General features: G+C 37.6%; 2 protein-coding genes and 1 long non-coding RNA gene across 11 annotated transcripts in view; 2 read left to right on the forward strand and 1 right to left on the reverse strand.

Annotated features, from left to right (window-relative positions):
• LOC128878698 (paired amphipathic helix protein Sin3a) overlaps nt 1-9761 on the reverse strand; it is an 18301-nt gene extending 8540 nt beyond the window's left edge. Inside the window, exons 1-15 of one of the 3 annotated variants that reach the window (XM_054127121.1) lie at nt 9628-9761; nt 5833-6125; nt 5093-5266; nt 4860-5012; nt 4438-4769; nt 4114-4351; nt 3783-4037; nt 3279-3680; nt 2741-3192; nt 2184-2658; nt 1867-2113; nt 1413-1784; nt 1154-1323; nt 834-1028; nt 377-655 (exon numbers count right to left, since the gene is read on the reverse strand). In XM_054127121.1, coding sequence (XP_053983096.1) covers nt 377-655; nt 834-1028; nt 1154-1323; nt 1413-1784; nt 1867-2113; nt 2184-2658; nt 2741-3192; nt 3279-3680; nt 3783-4037; nt 4114-4351; nt 4438-4769; nt 4860-5012; nt 5093-5266; nt 5833-6105 — 4017 coding nt within the window. In that variant the 5' untranslated portion in view covers nt 6106-6125; nt 9628-9761. Of the gene's footprint in view, nt 1-376; nt 656-833; nt 1029-1153; nt 1324-1412; nt 1785-1866; nt 2114-2183; nt 2659-2740; nt 3193-3278; nt 3696-3782; nt 4038-4113; nt 4352-4437; nt 4770-4859; nt 5013-5092; nt 5267-5832; nt 6126-9627 lie in introns of all 3 variants that reach the window. The other 2 variants (XM_054127122.1, XM_054127120.1) reach the window with 2 other exon arrangements.
• LOC128878704 (uncharacterized) lies at nt 6865-8643 on the forward strand. 2 transcript variants are annotated; one of them, XR_008457468.1, is made up of 3 exons: nt 6865-7028; nt 7507-8285; nt 8358-8643. It is a non-coding gene; the product is annotated as an uncharacterized LOC128878704 (long non-coding RNA). The 2 variants fall into 2 exon arrangements; XR_008457467.1 differs by having other exon boundaries at nt 7507-8643.
• A 748-nt stretch (nt 9762-10509) lies between the features above and the next one.
• LOC128878702 (mitochondrial tRNA-specific 2-thiouridylase 1) lies at nt 10510-14551 on the forward strand. Of its 6 annotated transcripts, XM_054127133.1 has the most exons (9): nt 10513-10651; nt 10964-11060; nt 12647-12867; nt 12949-13114; nt 13191-13375; nt 13478-13704; nt 13767-13934; nt 14000-14227; nt 14315-14551. In XM_054127133.1, exons 3-9 carry the CDS (start codon nt 12792-12794, stop codon nt 14465-14467), a joined length of 1203 nt encoding a protein of 400 aa, XP_053983108.1. In that variant the 5' UTR covers nt 10513-10651; nt 10964-11060; nt 12647-12791; the 3' UTR covers nt 14468-14551. The 6 variants fall into 6 exon arrangements, with proteins under 6 accessions (XP_053983110.1, XP_053983108.1, XP_053983106.1 ...); XM_054127135.1 differs by lacking the exon at nt 10964-11060 and having other exon boundaries at nt 10510-10651; XM_054127131.1 differs by lacking the exons at nt 10513-10651; nt 10964-11060 and adding an exon at nt 12026-12167.
• Nucleotides 14552-14615: the final 64 nt, after the last annotated feature.

Consider the following 14615-nt stretch of genomic DNA (forward strand, 5'->3'; position numbering starts at 1 on the left):
ACACAATGAGAGATATATATATATATATATATATATATATATATATATATGATACAATAATATATATTTATACACACATATGCTGCAACGTTCGTTCCTAAAAATAATCTACTTTTAAGGAAGTCAACAAAGATTCTCTTGAAGACTGATTTCTGGAAAGAGTGTCTGACTGCGATTAAAACGTTTACGCACGAATACCTCTGCATTAATACAATCACACGAAATAATAGAAGAAAGTTTTGTAAAACTTTCATTCTTTGGGACACTAGTTGTACACTAAATGGCAACAGTACAACTCCAATCACAGACATCAAATACGAATGAACGTAAACTGCAACGGTGGCAATGATTATGAAAAGGGATGTGGATCCTATACCTTCTTGCTAATGTCAGTGTTCTTGCGCTTTCTGCCCCTCCCCCCCCTTGCTGCCTGGTCGTTACTCACAGGATGATTGGTTGTTGGCTCATTGTCTGTTAAGGTAGGGGTGTCTTTCGGGCTAGTCTGTCCAGCTGGAGCAGAAAACCTCTCAACATATGTAGACCATTTTTCAGACACTGTAACTCCTTCCCTTTCTCTTTCCCTACAACTGTTGTCCATCGCCTCATCACCCTCTGTATCCAATAATTCCATTGTCATTTTGCAGTCCTTTTTGTACTGTAACAATGAAAAACGACACATTTTGTCACGCCTATGTCACACCGTTAGCTGTAATTGAATAATATATTTTGAATGGAACATTAACGCGCGGTAGATTTACGATAAGAAGTATCGTAACGCTAAGTCCGATTAAAAGGTAAAGGTAACTCTGGGAAAGGGTTAGTATTAAACTTACTATGTATATTTTAAAGCAGTTTTCATCCGCCATGGCTTTCTCAGCTTTGCGTTGATACGCCATTTCTGCACCAAGTCTCATGTACGCAGTAGCACACAAACCACCGGCACCACTATTTTCTTTTGGTTGACGCTGCTCCCGTTGAAACAGTTCCATACACTGCTGGCATATAGGATCCGAAACCAAATGCTGCAACTGAATGTATCATATTGCTTGTTTACGACTTGAAGAATTATGTTGTGTACAATATTTTTATTCGATAATAAAATTATATTAGTATTCCTAGATGCATTCTGAAATATTAACACCCATGTACTTACTTGTCTCACAGCATACGTTACAACCTTGTCCAACGTGAAGGCAATATATGCGTGAATACCGAACATTTCTCGCAAGGTGTCTTCATATGCGGTGCTCTCCATATTACCGTCTAGGACATTTTTAACCATATCCAAGAATGCGGGATAATAGTCCTCAATTTCGATTTCATCTGCATCAGACACACGACCATGTTAAATTGCAATGAAATACACTTTGTATTGTTAGTTGCATGAACAAGACGATTGTTTGCTTACTCACTTTTAGGTTTTAATCTTAAAGCGACGGCTGTACTCTCCTTGCGTTGCTGCTTGTATCGTGATTCCTCTTCTGCGAGAGCGACAGCCCTCTCATACATTTTTGTCAACCTCTCACACAAAATGTGATGTAACCTCAAAAAGAGGTACCAATTGTTACTCCCCATGAAAAGCGTGTACGCTTCTTCAGGATCGTTCGACAGGGCATGGATGGGTAATTTTACATCGGGTTCGGTTTTAATCGACGTGGAAGACGGAATCGGAGAGACCGGCGCTTTATTCCTGTTAGCTTGAAGACCACCACCCAACGGAGAGGTATTCATTGTTACTGATTGAGAATTGCTACACGCTGCTACACTCATGTCTTCTTTTTCATCTATTACGATAACGCAAATGAAATACATCAGTGTCTCTTACCAAAATGTTGAAATTTTGTTCATTAGTAAAACTCTACTCACCATCTTCGTCCCTTTCATCGTCGCTAAGTTCCTGGCGTGGATGAAAGAAAAGGTCAGGTATAAAATGTTTCAATAAAAGCTTTATTCGTTGTTTGTCTTCTTTGTGTATAGCTGTTTGACGTTTTACGTGATGAATAAGAAGGTTAGCAGCATCATCTAAAACAGATTTATCTTTATAGGGTAATACAAGATGTGGGCCGCTATTGTTTTGACCGTCCCCGTTGCCATCGTCGACTTGTTCGTGTCTCTGTAATATAAATAAATATTTAGTAAGAAGAAAATGAAATTTATACACGAAATAAAATAAGGTTACGAACCTCATCATATAACGTTTCAATCTCGTTAAATAAACTTTTAGACCTTAGCGCTTTCACGTCATTTTGCTTAAAATTGATACCCTGATGATCAAGGGATTTTAAGTAGTACTTTTCGTTTTGTTCTCTCCAAATTTTATTAAAGCCTTTCTGTGCCTCCCGCCACTCTTCCTCTTTACTCTTTAGTCGTCGAAGAACCACCGGTACCGCTACCACTGGATTTTTCTTAAGACCGTCTATGATATCGGCAGCTTTATCGCCGTATATCCTCTTCAGGGCCCTTTGATGAATTGTAGGAGAACAACCACCAAGACAATCGTCAAGCTTGAATTTCTGAATTTCCTCTTGACTCATTCTACTCATTTTCTTGTGGACACCTTCAAGAACTCTAATCGTCGACGCGTTTGTTTCTATCACACCATCCAATTCGAATCGTTCATCCTCGCAACGATAAATGAATTCTTCGTATTGAGTTTTTCTAAAAATCAAATTCAAGGATCAAATTTGCCGTGCTAATCGAACGCAAATAGTGTAAAAAAAATGATTTAAAATATACATACCTCGATGTTACGAATGTGCTGTCTTCTGACCAAGTTGGAAATGAAACCCATGTATCATTAAGAACTTCTTTACACAACTGCGTTCTTCCGGTACACTTTGGTTGAACGTATGACTTTGGTAACGCGCAATATGACGCTCCCAGACGTTTACACGCTGTATAATCGATTTCCATGGCCAAATCGCCTTGCGGTCGTTCTTGGTGACTCCGTACAACATTATTTGGTAGCGCTTCGACACTTAAATTGCTCCCTGTGTTTGCTGTAGCGGTAGTAGAAGAGTCAGGTAGATGACCCAAGAAATCCTTAAACCAGCGTAAAAGCTCCGGAAAGCGACCGAGAAATGGCGTTATCAACTGTACCAGTTCAGACTTGGAAACTATCTCCTGGTTGAAAAGAACCAAACACCTCAGAAAATTTTCATACACTTCCTGAGACCTCAGTGCTTTGCGAACCTAAACAAAGTTGTGTGTATTTTTATGAGATGTACAGACCAGTTTGAAGAACACTACTACAATAATTCTAAATTCGGAATACTGACCTTGTCGAAGAAAGCATAGTCATTCAAACTTCCGTATTTCCCAGCTTCTGCTATAGTAACGCATTCACGCATAGAGGATACTTTATGTTTCTTCAACGGGGGTGGGCCGTGCTGTATATGATGAGAGTTTCCGGCTGTTACCGAAGGCGTGAACGATGGACTTCTTTTTAATTGTCCTGTATTGTGGCCAAATTTCTGCACACTATTAATATCTCGTACGCCCGATCTGTCACGTTCTCGTTCACGATCTCTGTGATCGCGACTTTCACGTTCTATTGTACCAGTGCCACTCGACTCACGCAGTTCTCTCGAAATGTTTCCCGAATTATTATAAGGTGCCTTAGGTCCCAATGGTTTTTTAACGATTGTTGTGTGATCGTTAACTGTAGCAGTCTTGTTACTCTGAAACATAACAGACTAATACCAATGAGAATTTGCTGATGCACGAGCAAAAATGAATTTTTCATTTGTATGTATAGTTAATGTTCGCTATATGCGACTCACCAGTGAGCTCTGTTGATTAGTGGCGTCTGGCAAAAATTGTCCAAACTCGGCAAGCAAATCTTCTTGATTTTCAAACAACTTTGCAACTTGACTGTAAACTTCTGCTTCTGTTAAGTGCTTTGCTCCGCCGGTTGCACCGGACCCACTTGTGCCACCCATATGTCCAGATTCTTTTAAATTCCGCTGTTCTTTCTGATAAGTATGCAAAATTTCTAAAAATCTTTTATACTTGTCTGGTTGGCCTTGAAATCGATTCTACAATTTAGAAAGATTTAGGTAAAAATAGTTCCATTTCACGTCTTGATATATATTTTGATAATTAGATACAAACCTTGATTTTATTAACATAATTGATTGCATGGTTAAATTCAACTGGTTGACTCTGTTGAGTTTGCCCGGTAGTTGGTATGCCATCTTGTGCTTGGCTTAACGCTTGACTCACAGCCTGAGCTTGTGCCGCGCTAACATGTGAATTATTGTATGTCTGTACCGGTGGTGGTGATGGTGCATGTACTGTTAAACTGTTGTTGGAAATATTGTTTGCCAACGAGTGATGTATATTCCCAGAACTGTTTTTAAATGAAACCATGAATCGGTTATTTACTTGGTTGCTAAAAGAAATTAAAAAGTAACATATGGAACAGCGATATCTTACCCTTGCATTATTTGCAAAACTGGGGGCGCTTTAGCTGGTTGTGTCGGTGGACTTGCAACAGGAGGCGAACCAACATTTACTGTGCAATGATGTTGCGACAAGGTAGCAGTATGCGTTGCTGTAGGACTCGGCATACTGACCGATACTTGAAACGCGTATCCTTGTTCATTTGCCTGTACTTCTATTTTATATCCCGGTGGAAGAAATGTGTTGAAACCAACAATAAGTTCAGGATGTCCTTTGAATAAATGGCTCACTCGTGTTATAACTCCGGGCGTATCTATACTTTGTGATTTGAACTCTTTCATAATATCTAAGAAGTCATTATACACCTACAAATAAGCACGGATTGTGATAACTACAATATCGCTTAACGAAATAAACTCTGAATATCATTGCTATGCAAATTATTATAAATGTACCTGCGGTTGATCGCTAAATTTGTACTTGACTTGATCTAAGTAAGACAATGCATCTTCTACTTTTAATCTCTGAAATTGTTGGGACCCGCTTCCACCACCTAGGCTGGTGCCTGGTGGGGTCGAAGCTAGTGGTGTTACATTGCCAGAATGGACCTACAATGGGAACAAGAAAATCTTTATGTAACATCCTTTACAGTTGAATAAAAATGTCTTAATATTCATGCGATATAAACCTTATGCCTAATTGTTGGCTGTTGCTGGCTATGAACTTGACTTTGCGTTCCTGGTGTAGGTTGCTGAGAACCCATACTATGGTTATTCCCACCACCTATCCCACTATGCAATCCTCCACCAGTATTTACACTGCTACTGCTACATGTAGAAGTAAGTCCTGCAGATCCACTTCCCTAAAAAAAATACGTAACACTTACAAAACATTTTCATGCAATAATTATTTATCTTTTAATTACGTTTCCGTGTATAAATGTGTAATACCGTAAAAAAATGTTTGTAACTACAAATAAATATATATATATATATACAAATAAATTTATCTTTTAATTACGTTTCCGTGTACAAATGTGTAATATTGTTAAAAAATCTTCATAACTACAATCTTATCTTATATATATATATATCTTATATATCTTATATACAAAAATATTTAAAATTTTGTATTTTGTATGTAACTGTACATCATAGGGAAACAAATTTATTAACGCGGCAATTACAAAAGCGTAACGCGCGGATAATGGTCGCTTTTAAGCGGATTAATTTCATTCGGTCTCGCATTCAGCTGTATTCGTACTTCATAAAAGACAATTATCAACAATATTTCCATTAAAAAAAAAATATATATATATATATATATATATATTTATTGTTTTAGATAGTGAAAATTCAAAAATAAAAAAGTGACTAGTGACCACTAGTTCCTAGTGATAGCTGTTGTTATTATAGATAGATAACGTACCTTAATGGGGGACGGAGCCGCGGTCGGCACAACAATTGCTCCAGTATATTGCTGTTGAGCTTGGGCAGTTCCAAATTGTATGCTTCCCGGCATTTCTTTCGAAGTAACTGATCGAACTGCTTGGCCAGGTACAACAACGCCTATTCCACTGCTTGAATGGTACTCTAAACCACCTCCTCCGCCACCTAAGCCACTTCCTGCACTCACTGACGAGTGCTTTAATGTTGCTGCTGCTGGTGATGCTACTTCGTCCAGCCCGCGAACGCGTTTCATCGCAGATCACATTGGAAATGCTACAAATCGAGAGACGATGTCGCTCAGACACGTTTTTTTTCACGTCATTAATTCTCGCGATGTTTAACCCTTCGATTTGCTACTGACGGTTAAAAAACGTTCAATCGAAGCAGAGTGCATGCAGTGGACGCCTATAGGCGTCTAAGCGGATACGATTAAGAAATACTGCTGCACACTACGTACGTTAAACGTTCAAGGATCATAAGGGAACGCTGAGATTTACACACCTCAGAACAGTGATGGGCAAAACCCTAGGTTTCGAATAAATCTGAAGTTTGCTGATATGTTTGTCTCATTTCCTCTTTTGAAAATTTTCCAAAGAAAGAAACGAGACAAACATATCGGTAAACTTCAGATTTATTCGAAGCCTAGGGTTTTGCCCATCTCCGCCTCAGAATTATGTCAAACTTTGCTCGGAAAGGTATTTTTAAATGATTGGCGCCAATACTCCCCACTTTGACGTGTACACGTTTACACACGGGTGACAACGTAGATAAAACGTTTCCAAAGCAACTTTTAACATCATTGAGATTTTAGATATTGTTTGAAATTTATTCAAAGTCATTGTTCATAATTTGTTGTCATCGCTAACAAACGCGGTTATTCGAGATATATTTTTTTTTAAATTTAAATTACGCGCGCATCATGCCAAATAAAAGAAAAATAAAACCCTAGGGGTATGCGAGTGACCCTCTGTTTTGAGAGTTGCGAGTAAAACTGGGGAGTAATATTGTAGAGGTTGGTGTCCCCACCCAAAAATATGTAAAGTTTTACGCAATTTTGTGAAGGGCAAGCCTCGACGATTCTCCTGTCAGCATCGAAAGGGTTAATACCGTATTGATATAAAATAATTGTTGTCTGGTAGGCGATCGTAAACAACAAGCTCTGCAATATCATTCTCGGTATGTTTGGCGCGCCTCGAGCGGACGGAAGAGCTCGTACAAGCTTCGAAAGCGTTCAGTATTGTTTCGTTTACGGTGATAAAATGACGCGATCGACGATGCATCCGCAATACGCGAGCCAAAGCGTACATAAATACGTTTGTAAGCGCGCCGAAATGTAACCTTCGATGGGAACACTGCAATAACAGTTTTAAAAGATATCGATTTTTCTTTTTTCTTTTACATTTTCTGAGAAAGATATACTCCTAGAGTTGTATTTAATTTGAAGGAAAATGTACGAGTTTGCAAAGATTTACGTACAAAGCGTGGAAATATCAAATGCGTTCTTCTCAAAACTCCGGTGAACATATCGAAAATCCAATTGGCTACGAATTGTAATACATTGTTCAAATTATAAATATCTAAATGCGAACGTACACATCTAATATAATTTTCAATCATCGTATACTTCATGGAAATGCTAAATTCTTTATTTCAGACTAACCCATGCAGAGAAACCCACAGGGCCGTACGATAGCGTGTAATAAGGGGCGCCTCGCTGAACTTTATATACTTCCATCTTTTTTTGTATTTTTAAAAAATGTATTAAAACTTCCTATAAATGTGAAGAAATAAAACTACATTGGACATTTAAAAAAAGAATTGATTTGTTTTTTAAAATGACATTCCGAAAGATACTCTTCTTTTCGATCCGTTATCGTAATGTTCCTTTTTAAATTGTGCGAAAATAACCTCTTACGAATTGATATTAATTTAGAAAACTGTCCCAGAATTTTGAAAGCACCGCGTCGAGAGTTCCGTGTGACAGGCACACACAACGAAACCGAAGCAGCGAGAGCACTTTCCCGTAACTTCATGCGTAGAAAAAACGTATCGTCTAAAGAGATGTGGTAGAGAATGGAAAAATCGACGAAAAGGTAAAAGTTTCACACGGTTTCTGTAAAAGAAGCTCGTTAGGTTACAAAATGCGAATATTCCCTCGCATTTCGTTCGATTAGCACTTGTCTCGATGTGCGATTGTATTCCACGAAATTGATTCCGCACTTCGGACAATATAACCCATTAAAAATATATCGTTCGATATTGCAATTCAATTTAGATCGATTTAACGTAATTCAAACTGAAATTTTTCGCTCGATTTTATAGTTATTAATAATTGAATTACTCATACCTGTAACTGCTATATACATATATTGCATAATATTAAACGCTGAAAATGCACGTGGTTATGTTTTTTGATTTATATGGATCTAAAATGTAATTGTAAAGAATACATGGTAAGTTGAATATTAGCACACGTTCAAAGAAATAACTTTTATCGTGTTTCAGACGATATAACCTCACATAAAATGATGCTGTATTTTAATATGTATAATTATATGTATATATCATTGTATATGTATGTATCTGTATATAATTTTTATAATCGTCTGTATTAATGAATACATACTTTAAATGTAATACACCTATGTTCATATAATGGTTACTCCTGCATATCTTCGCTTACCACACTGCTGTACGGATGCTTTTATATTGTGCTTTTCAATGACTTTATAATTAAATAAGTGAAACTATGGTGTATAAATATATGCATAATAAAAAGATGTAACATGTACTTAAAGCTTTGTAGAAACTGATTCTTAATTTTACTTGCGTCCTGTTCAATGTTTGATTTTGCTTTTACAAATGACACAGAAATGATCTCGTAAGGTTACTTGTACTTACATAAAAACAAATCCCATTATTAATACTTATTATTTGAATCTATAAACACGTTAGTTAACTTTATTTAAGTAAGTAAACTTAACTGCAAAGAAAACATGTTCTTATATTTGCATCTATACTTGGATGTATAGAAATATAACTGAAATACTTGACTTGTTATTTTGTGCTCGATTCATAGGACTTTTGACATCATTGTCTTACAATGTTTACTTTATTACTATGAAAATAAGAAATGGGGCGTAACAAAGAACATGCAAGAAGTATCCAAAACATGTTAACTACCTCTTATTGGAAAATTTATTACCGCGAGTTACTTATCTATAATTGAAAATAGAGGTAACTTTGATTAGAATGATATAAAGTGATAGAGAATAAATCTGCCAAATGAAAGGTATGCTGTAATTCAAAAATATATTAATTACAACACTTTGCTTCTATATTCGCATAGCACATCTTTCTAATTTGATACTTGATATTTCTTGCTTTATAATACAGAGAATAAGCCATATAACTTTTTTTTACAAACTGAATTCTGAAGTCTAAATTGAATATTAGGAAAAGAATACGTTAACATAGGATCAACTTGGTGTTGATTTTGAAAGTTTAGAGTCGGATGTATTCTAGAAAGTTGAAGCTGTGCAAAGGGTTGAAGAAAGTCATAAATAATGACGTTGGTACGATATTTAGCTTGCAGAACTTGCGAAGCTTGTTAAACTGAAACAGAGCAGCTAATGAATCGTGCAAAGAATGGAAAAAGTTAAACGAATACTTTGTATCGAATACTCCAAGTTTTGAGAGAGGCTACATGACTTCGATGTTTGTTCGAAGAAATCACACTCTATATGCAGCAACGAAATATAAGAGGTAGACATACCAATTTCCATCTGAAAAGAAGCTGAACGTTCTTGCACCAGTGAATTTCGAGGGAAGTTGTCCAGAAGCAAGTGGTCGAGGTGAAATGGTCGATCGCGACGAAAGTAATATTCTTCCACGAGGAGATACGGCCGTTGGTGGAATTTCTTTCTTCGTAAAATTTCAATCGCAGTATCGGTGCTCGCGAAGGGGAATTCTCGCTGGGACAGAGACGAAATAGAGCCGGTAAAGCCCAGCTGCACGGACGCGTTACTGGCCGTCCCGTGAAGTCGTCGAAGCGAGGTTTGTCAGTGTTGCACGTTTCCAAACACTTCCCGGCCCTCGACGTTACGCAATATTCCACGTAAATACATAACACATTTTCCCGAGAGCTCCAGTGAAAAATTATTCGTCCTGCGGTGCTCCTTTTACAAAGGAGCCACCTCGAGTACCCGAAGCACTTGTACCACCTCTTCACCCGTCGTAATCGGTCTATTCCAGTTCGTATAAACTGACTTTTCGCACAAAAGCTTCGGCTCCGTTGTTTTTTCACGACCAAAAAATCGACGAAGCCTTAACGGGCCGGTCGGTCTGGTCGCGACAGGAATTCACTATGCTCTCGCGAATCTCCCTCTCAGAACCATCGAAATCTCGTCGTGTGAGTAAACAAACTTAGTAAAATGCACATTTTCGCGAGTACTTCAATGGATTACCGCACTTTTTTAAGGGAAAAAAGGCAAATGCGAAAGGCATACTCGCACTCTCGAGGTACAAGGCAAACTATTGGATTTTGTATGGCAAACAAGGAACTGACTGGTCGTATAGCGGGATGAGGAAGGTGGAGGGGATCGCGCAGGACCGTATTCATCCGCTAAGCGTCTCTGTTACCAACCACTCGGGTACCTCCTGCAAAGCGTACACCGTGCCACGCACAGCTCTTGCCGAGACTCGAGACTTCTCTTCGAACTTTCCATTAATTGTGCATCGATTATTCTTCGATACTTTTTCCACGTATTCTTGGATAAAGGTGCACCACTCACTTTTAGGTAACTCGAAATACACGGAATCGCTCGGAATGTAATAGCCACGGCAAAATCCTCTTCGAACACATTACCACGACAACTACGCACGCATGGATTTGTTAGAATTGCATTTTTCTACGGCTATATCGTTTCACCACGCTTTTCAGTCGATCGAGTGACAGTTCACGTTTCAGAAAATAAATTCAATTCGCATGTTTCTTTTTATTTATTATTATTCATTTCTCAGCGTTCCCGCAATAAGTCGCGTTCGTTTACGTGAAAACGAGTTAAAATTTAAGATAAAAGAGTGCTTAAAAAAAAATTTAATATCTATAGATATAAATACTTTGGGGAAAAAAAAGCAGACGGATACTCTCGAATAACGTACTGCCAAAGTTTTGGTCAAGCCACTTCTGCACGACACGAACTTTCCGTAAGTCACGTTAATAGTTGTAGACCGATTAATAACTATAAAACCTCACACTACGCGAGTTCTGTTCGCTCGGACGGTATTGTAATTCACACAACATATGGAATTTTAATTACGCCGTGGAACACGACGATTTAACGCAAATCGAGCGGGACGTAGAATTTCGTATAAACTCGCATAACGCGAAAACATTTTGTATCGGTGTGGAAGGTGAAAAAAGAAACGAAGAAGAAACATAGCCAGAAAGCGTGATATATACGAAATCGCACGAAACGCTATTTCGAACGTTTGTTTTCATATGTAATTTCGTTCCTTCGAATTTCGATTCAGTACACCTTTCTCGAGCAAGTCCGATCGTTTCCGATAATTTACACAAAGGAGCCTATTACTAAGCATCTTCGAAGGAACGTTGCATCGCGTCGATGAAATTGGAGGATTGCGTGGTGCCTAATGTGACGGTGGTGAATACAGCCCTGAAAATTGTGGCGGCGAAGCCGCCAAGAGGCGCGCGCAGTCCACGAAATATCCGAGCGTTTCCCCGCGGCCGACATGTTCGCGCGGCCAACAGCTGTTCCGAAAGGCGAGCGAACTCCCCATCGTAATCTGGGTCATGGAAACTGCGCAAAATGGGTTGCACTTGCACCGAAAACGCGCATTTCTTCGAAAATCGCCGGATCGCCTCGGGAATTTCGCCTAATCCTATGGACGGAACCAGCACGCGATACGTTGCCGTCCGCACTATAAATTGCCATTCGAAGTATGCAACCTCCTCCGAGCAGCCGTTGCATATCTGTCAACGTGCTTGACTGGTTCCCGACGAGAGAGCCGTGCGTGGATTGGCCGAGGATTTTCGGACATCGACCTACGCGCGAGCCTCGAACGTGCTAATCGCAGGATGCGTGGAGACGATATTTCGTCGTATACACCACGTGCACGCCCGTGAAAAAATCCCGTCTAACGTCTCTCGATCAGTACTTTTTACGCGGGATCTTTTATCGAACCGTCACAGACCCGATTTTCTCTTTGACGCTGTACGAAGTCGGGCACAGGGCGCAGCCCACGTGAAACGTAATCTGTTGAATATATTCACGACACCACGTGATTGATTCGGTATTTTCTTTTAACCTTTACAATACTCGTAAATTTTGTAAGTTCTTTCAGAAATGCTATTATCGCTTTTGTGCACGACCACCAATCGATACACACGCGATTCCGGTTAAAACGACGTCAGGCAAACGATGAATTTTGATTTTTACGAGAAACTTTTTATGCGACCGTTCCCGTGGCGTGCTGGAACACTTATTAACGTTGAACCTACTTGTTTTTCGAAAATTGTTGTTGAATCGATGTAAAATACTTTCTAATAAACGCTTTTTTTTTTATCCCCGAATCACATAAATAAGCAATAAAATCATTCTTTTTTTTAATAATGCTATTCAATTCCTTAAATCACACGAATTATTCGATAAATTTCAATAATGATGCTTAAATACTACATATCGGATAATTATTTCTAAAGTATTAAATTTGATCATATGAACATATGTACTGATTATATGTATTCATATTACATATAATTTGTTTTATAGATTCTATGGTATACTTTCTTATATTAAGAAACCATGATCTGAATCAAGGTGACATACATACATCTTGATAAACACTGGCCAAAAAATATATTCTAAACATTAAGGATATGATATCGTATATCTGGATAAAGAAATTTGTCCAAGAATGTTCAAGAAAGTGATTGTAGGCATTTCTGGTGGAGTTGATAGTGCTGTAGCTGCACTTTTGTTGAAAAACAAAGGTAATTTGAGAGTGTTGAAGAATTTAGTACTACATATCAATTAATGATGTTATTGGAATATTAAAACCAGAATTATCAAAGGATTCAACGTTACTGGAGTATTTATGAAAAATTGGGACATTGCCGATGAAACAGGAAAATGTTCTGTCGAACAAGATCAAGAACATGCCCAATGGGTGTGCAATAAACTAAAGATTCCTCTCGTAGAAGTAAATTTTGTAAAGGAATATTGGAACAATGTGTTCAGGTATTTATTGAATAAATAAGTTCGTAGGTACTTGTAGACCTTTTAAGTAATATCTTAACACTTTTGTCTTTTCTAGTTACTTGATAGATCATTATGAGAAGGGATATACGCCAAATCCTGATATTCTATGTAACAAATGTATTAAATTTGACAAATTTTTTCATTTTGCACATACTGAACTTGAAGCTGATGCTATTGCAACTGGACACTATGTCAAAACCAGTTTTGGTCCATACCTTGAACATTTTAAACCAGACACCAGTAAGTATGACAACTTTTTATGTATCTATATTACAGATGTGTAACGAATACATATTCTATAGTTGCAAATATAATTTGTAACGTTATTTTTAATATTTTTAGATGTTTGTTTATTTAGGGTACAAGACAAGAAGAAAGATCAGACTTTTTTCTTGTGTCAAGTACCACAGGTACCATTACGATACTCTATGTTTCCTCTTGGAGAACACTTGAAAAGTAATGTTAAACAAATTGCCCTAGAAGCTGGATTGGATGTAGTTGCCCATAAAAAGGAAAGCATGGGCATATGTTTTGTGGGGAAACGAGATTTTCAGAGTTTCATATCTGAGGTACATAACGACTAAATGTTGTTAGCCTAATTGTGTATTACTTTATTTTGTAAAATTTATAGTATATATCTGACAAGCCTGGGGTCTTTATAGACTTGCATAATGGTACCGAAGTTGGAACACATGTAGGCTTTCATCATTGGACTATAGGTCAGCGAATCAAAATTCCAGGTTGTTTAAAGGCATTCTTTGTGTACAAGAAGATTCCTGAAACAAATGCTATACTTGTAGTACGTACGAAAAATTAAGTATATAGATTCATGAGCAGGTTAATATTATTTATTAATGCCCATAGGTACAAGGAACGGATCATCCGGCACTCTATTCTGATTTAGTGGTAACAGGAACTCCTCATTGGATATCTGAAAAACCACAAGAACTTAATAGTTATTCCAAAATATTAGGTTGTGACTTTCGTTTTCAACATGCGGATTCTACGATACCCTGTTTAATTCACCAAACTATAAATGATCAACTAGTAATTCGACTTAGCAAACCGTTAAGAGCTCTTACAGAGGGTCAGGTACAGTTTCTTTTTTTTATGTTAACTTAGATTACTTTGCCATAATACTTAATAAATAATATTTGGTATTCTTGTTCTATACTTCAGTTTGCTGTTTTATATAATGGTGAAGAGTGTTTAGGTAGCGCTCCGATTATACGTGTTGGTCCATCATACTATGTTCTTGATAAAGAAGTGAGACAAGAATATAAGCAAATGGATGATACAAACGAAGAACAAATTGTACATGCAGTTGTCTGATGAATAATATTCCACAGCAAGTTATTGTAAAATACACTGTGTTGGAATTTTTATTAGTGAAAAATAAACTATTCCGAAAAATTACGATACTATTTTTATTCCTTTTCCCTAATTTTTAGAACAAATAGATACAATTTTATCTGAATTT

The sequence above is a fragment of the Hylaeus volcanicus genome, chromosome 6 (genome assembly GCF_026283585.1).
Source record: "Hylaeus volcanicus isolate JK05 chromosome 6, UHH_iyHylVolc1.0_haploid, whole genome shotgun sequence".
NCBI classification, from domain to species: Eukaryota; Metazoa; Arthropoda; class Insecta; order Hymenoptera; family Colletidae; genus Hylaeus; species Hylaeus volcanicus.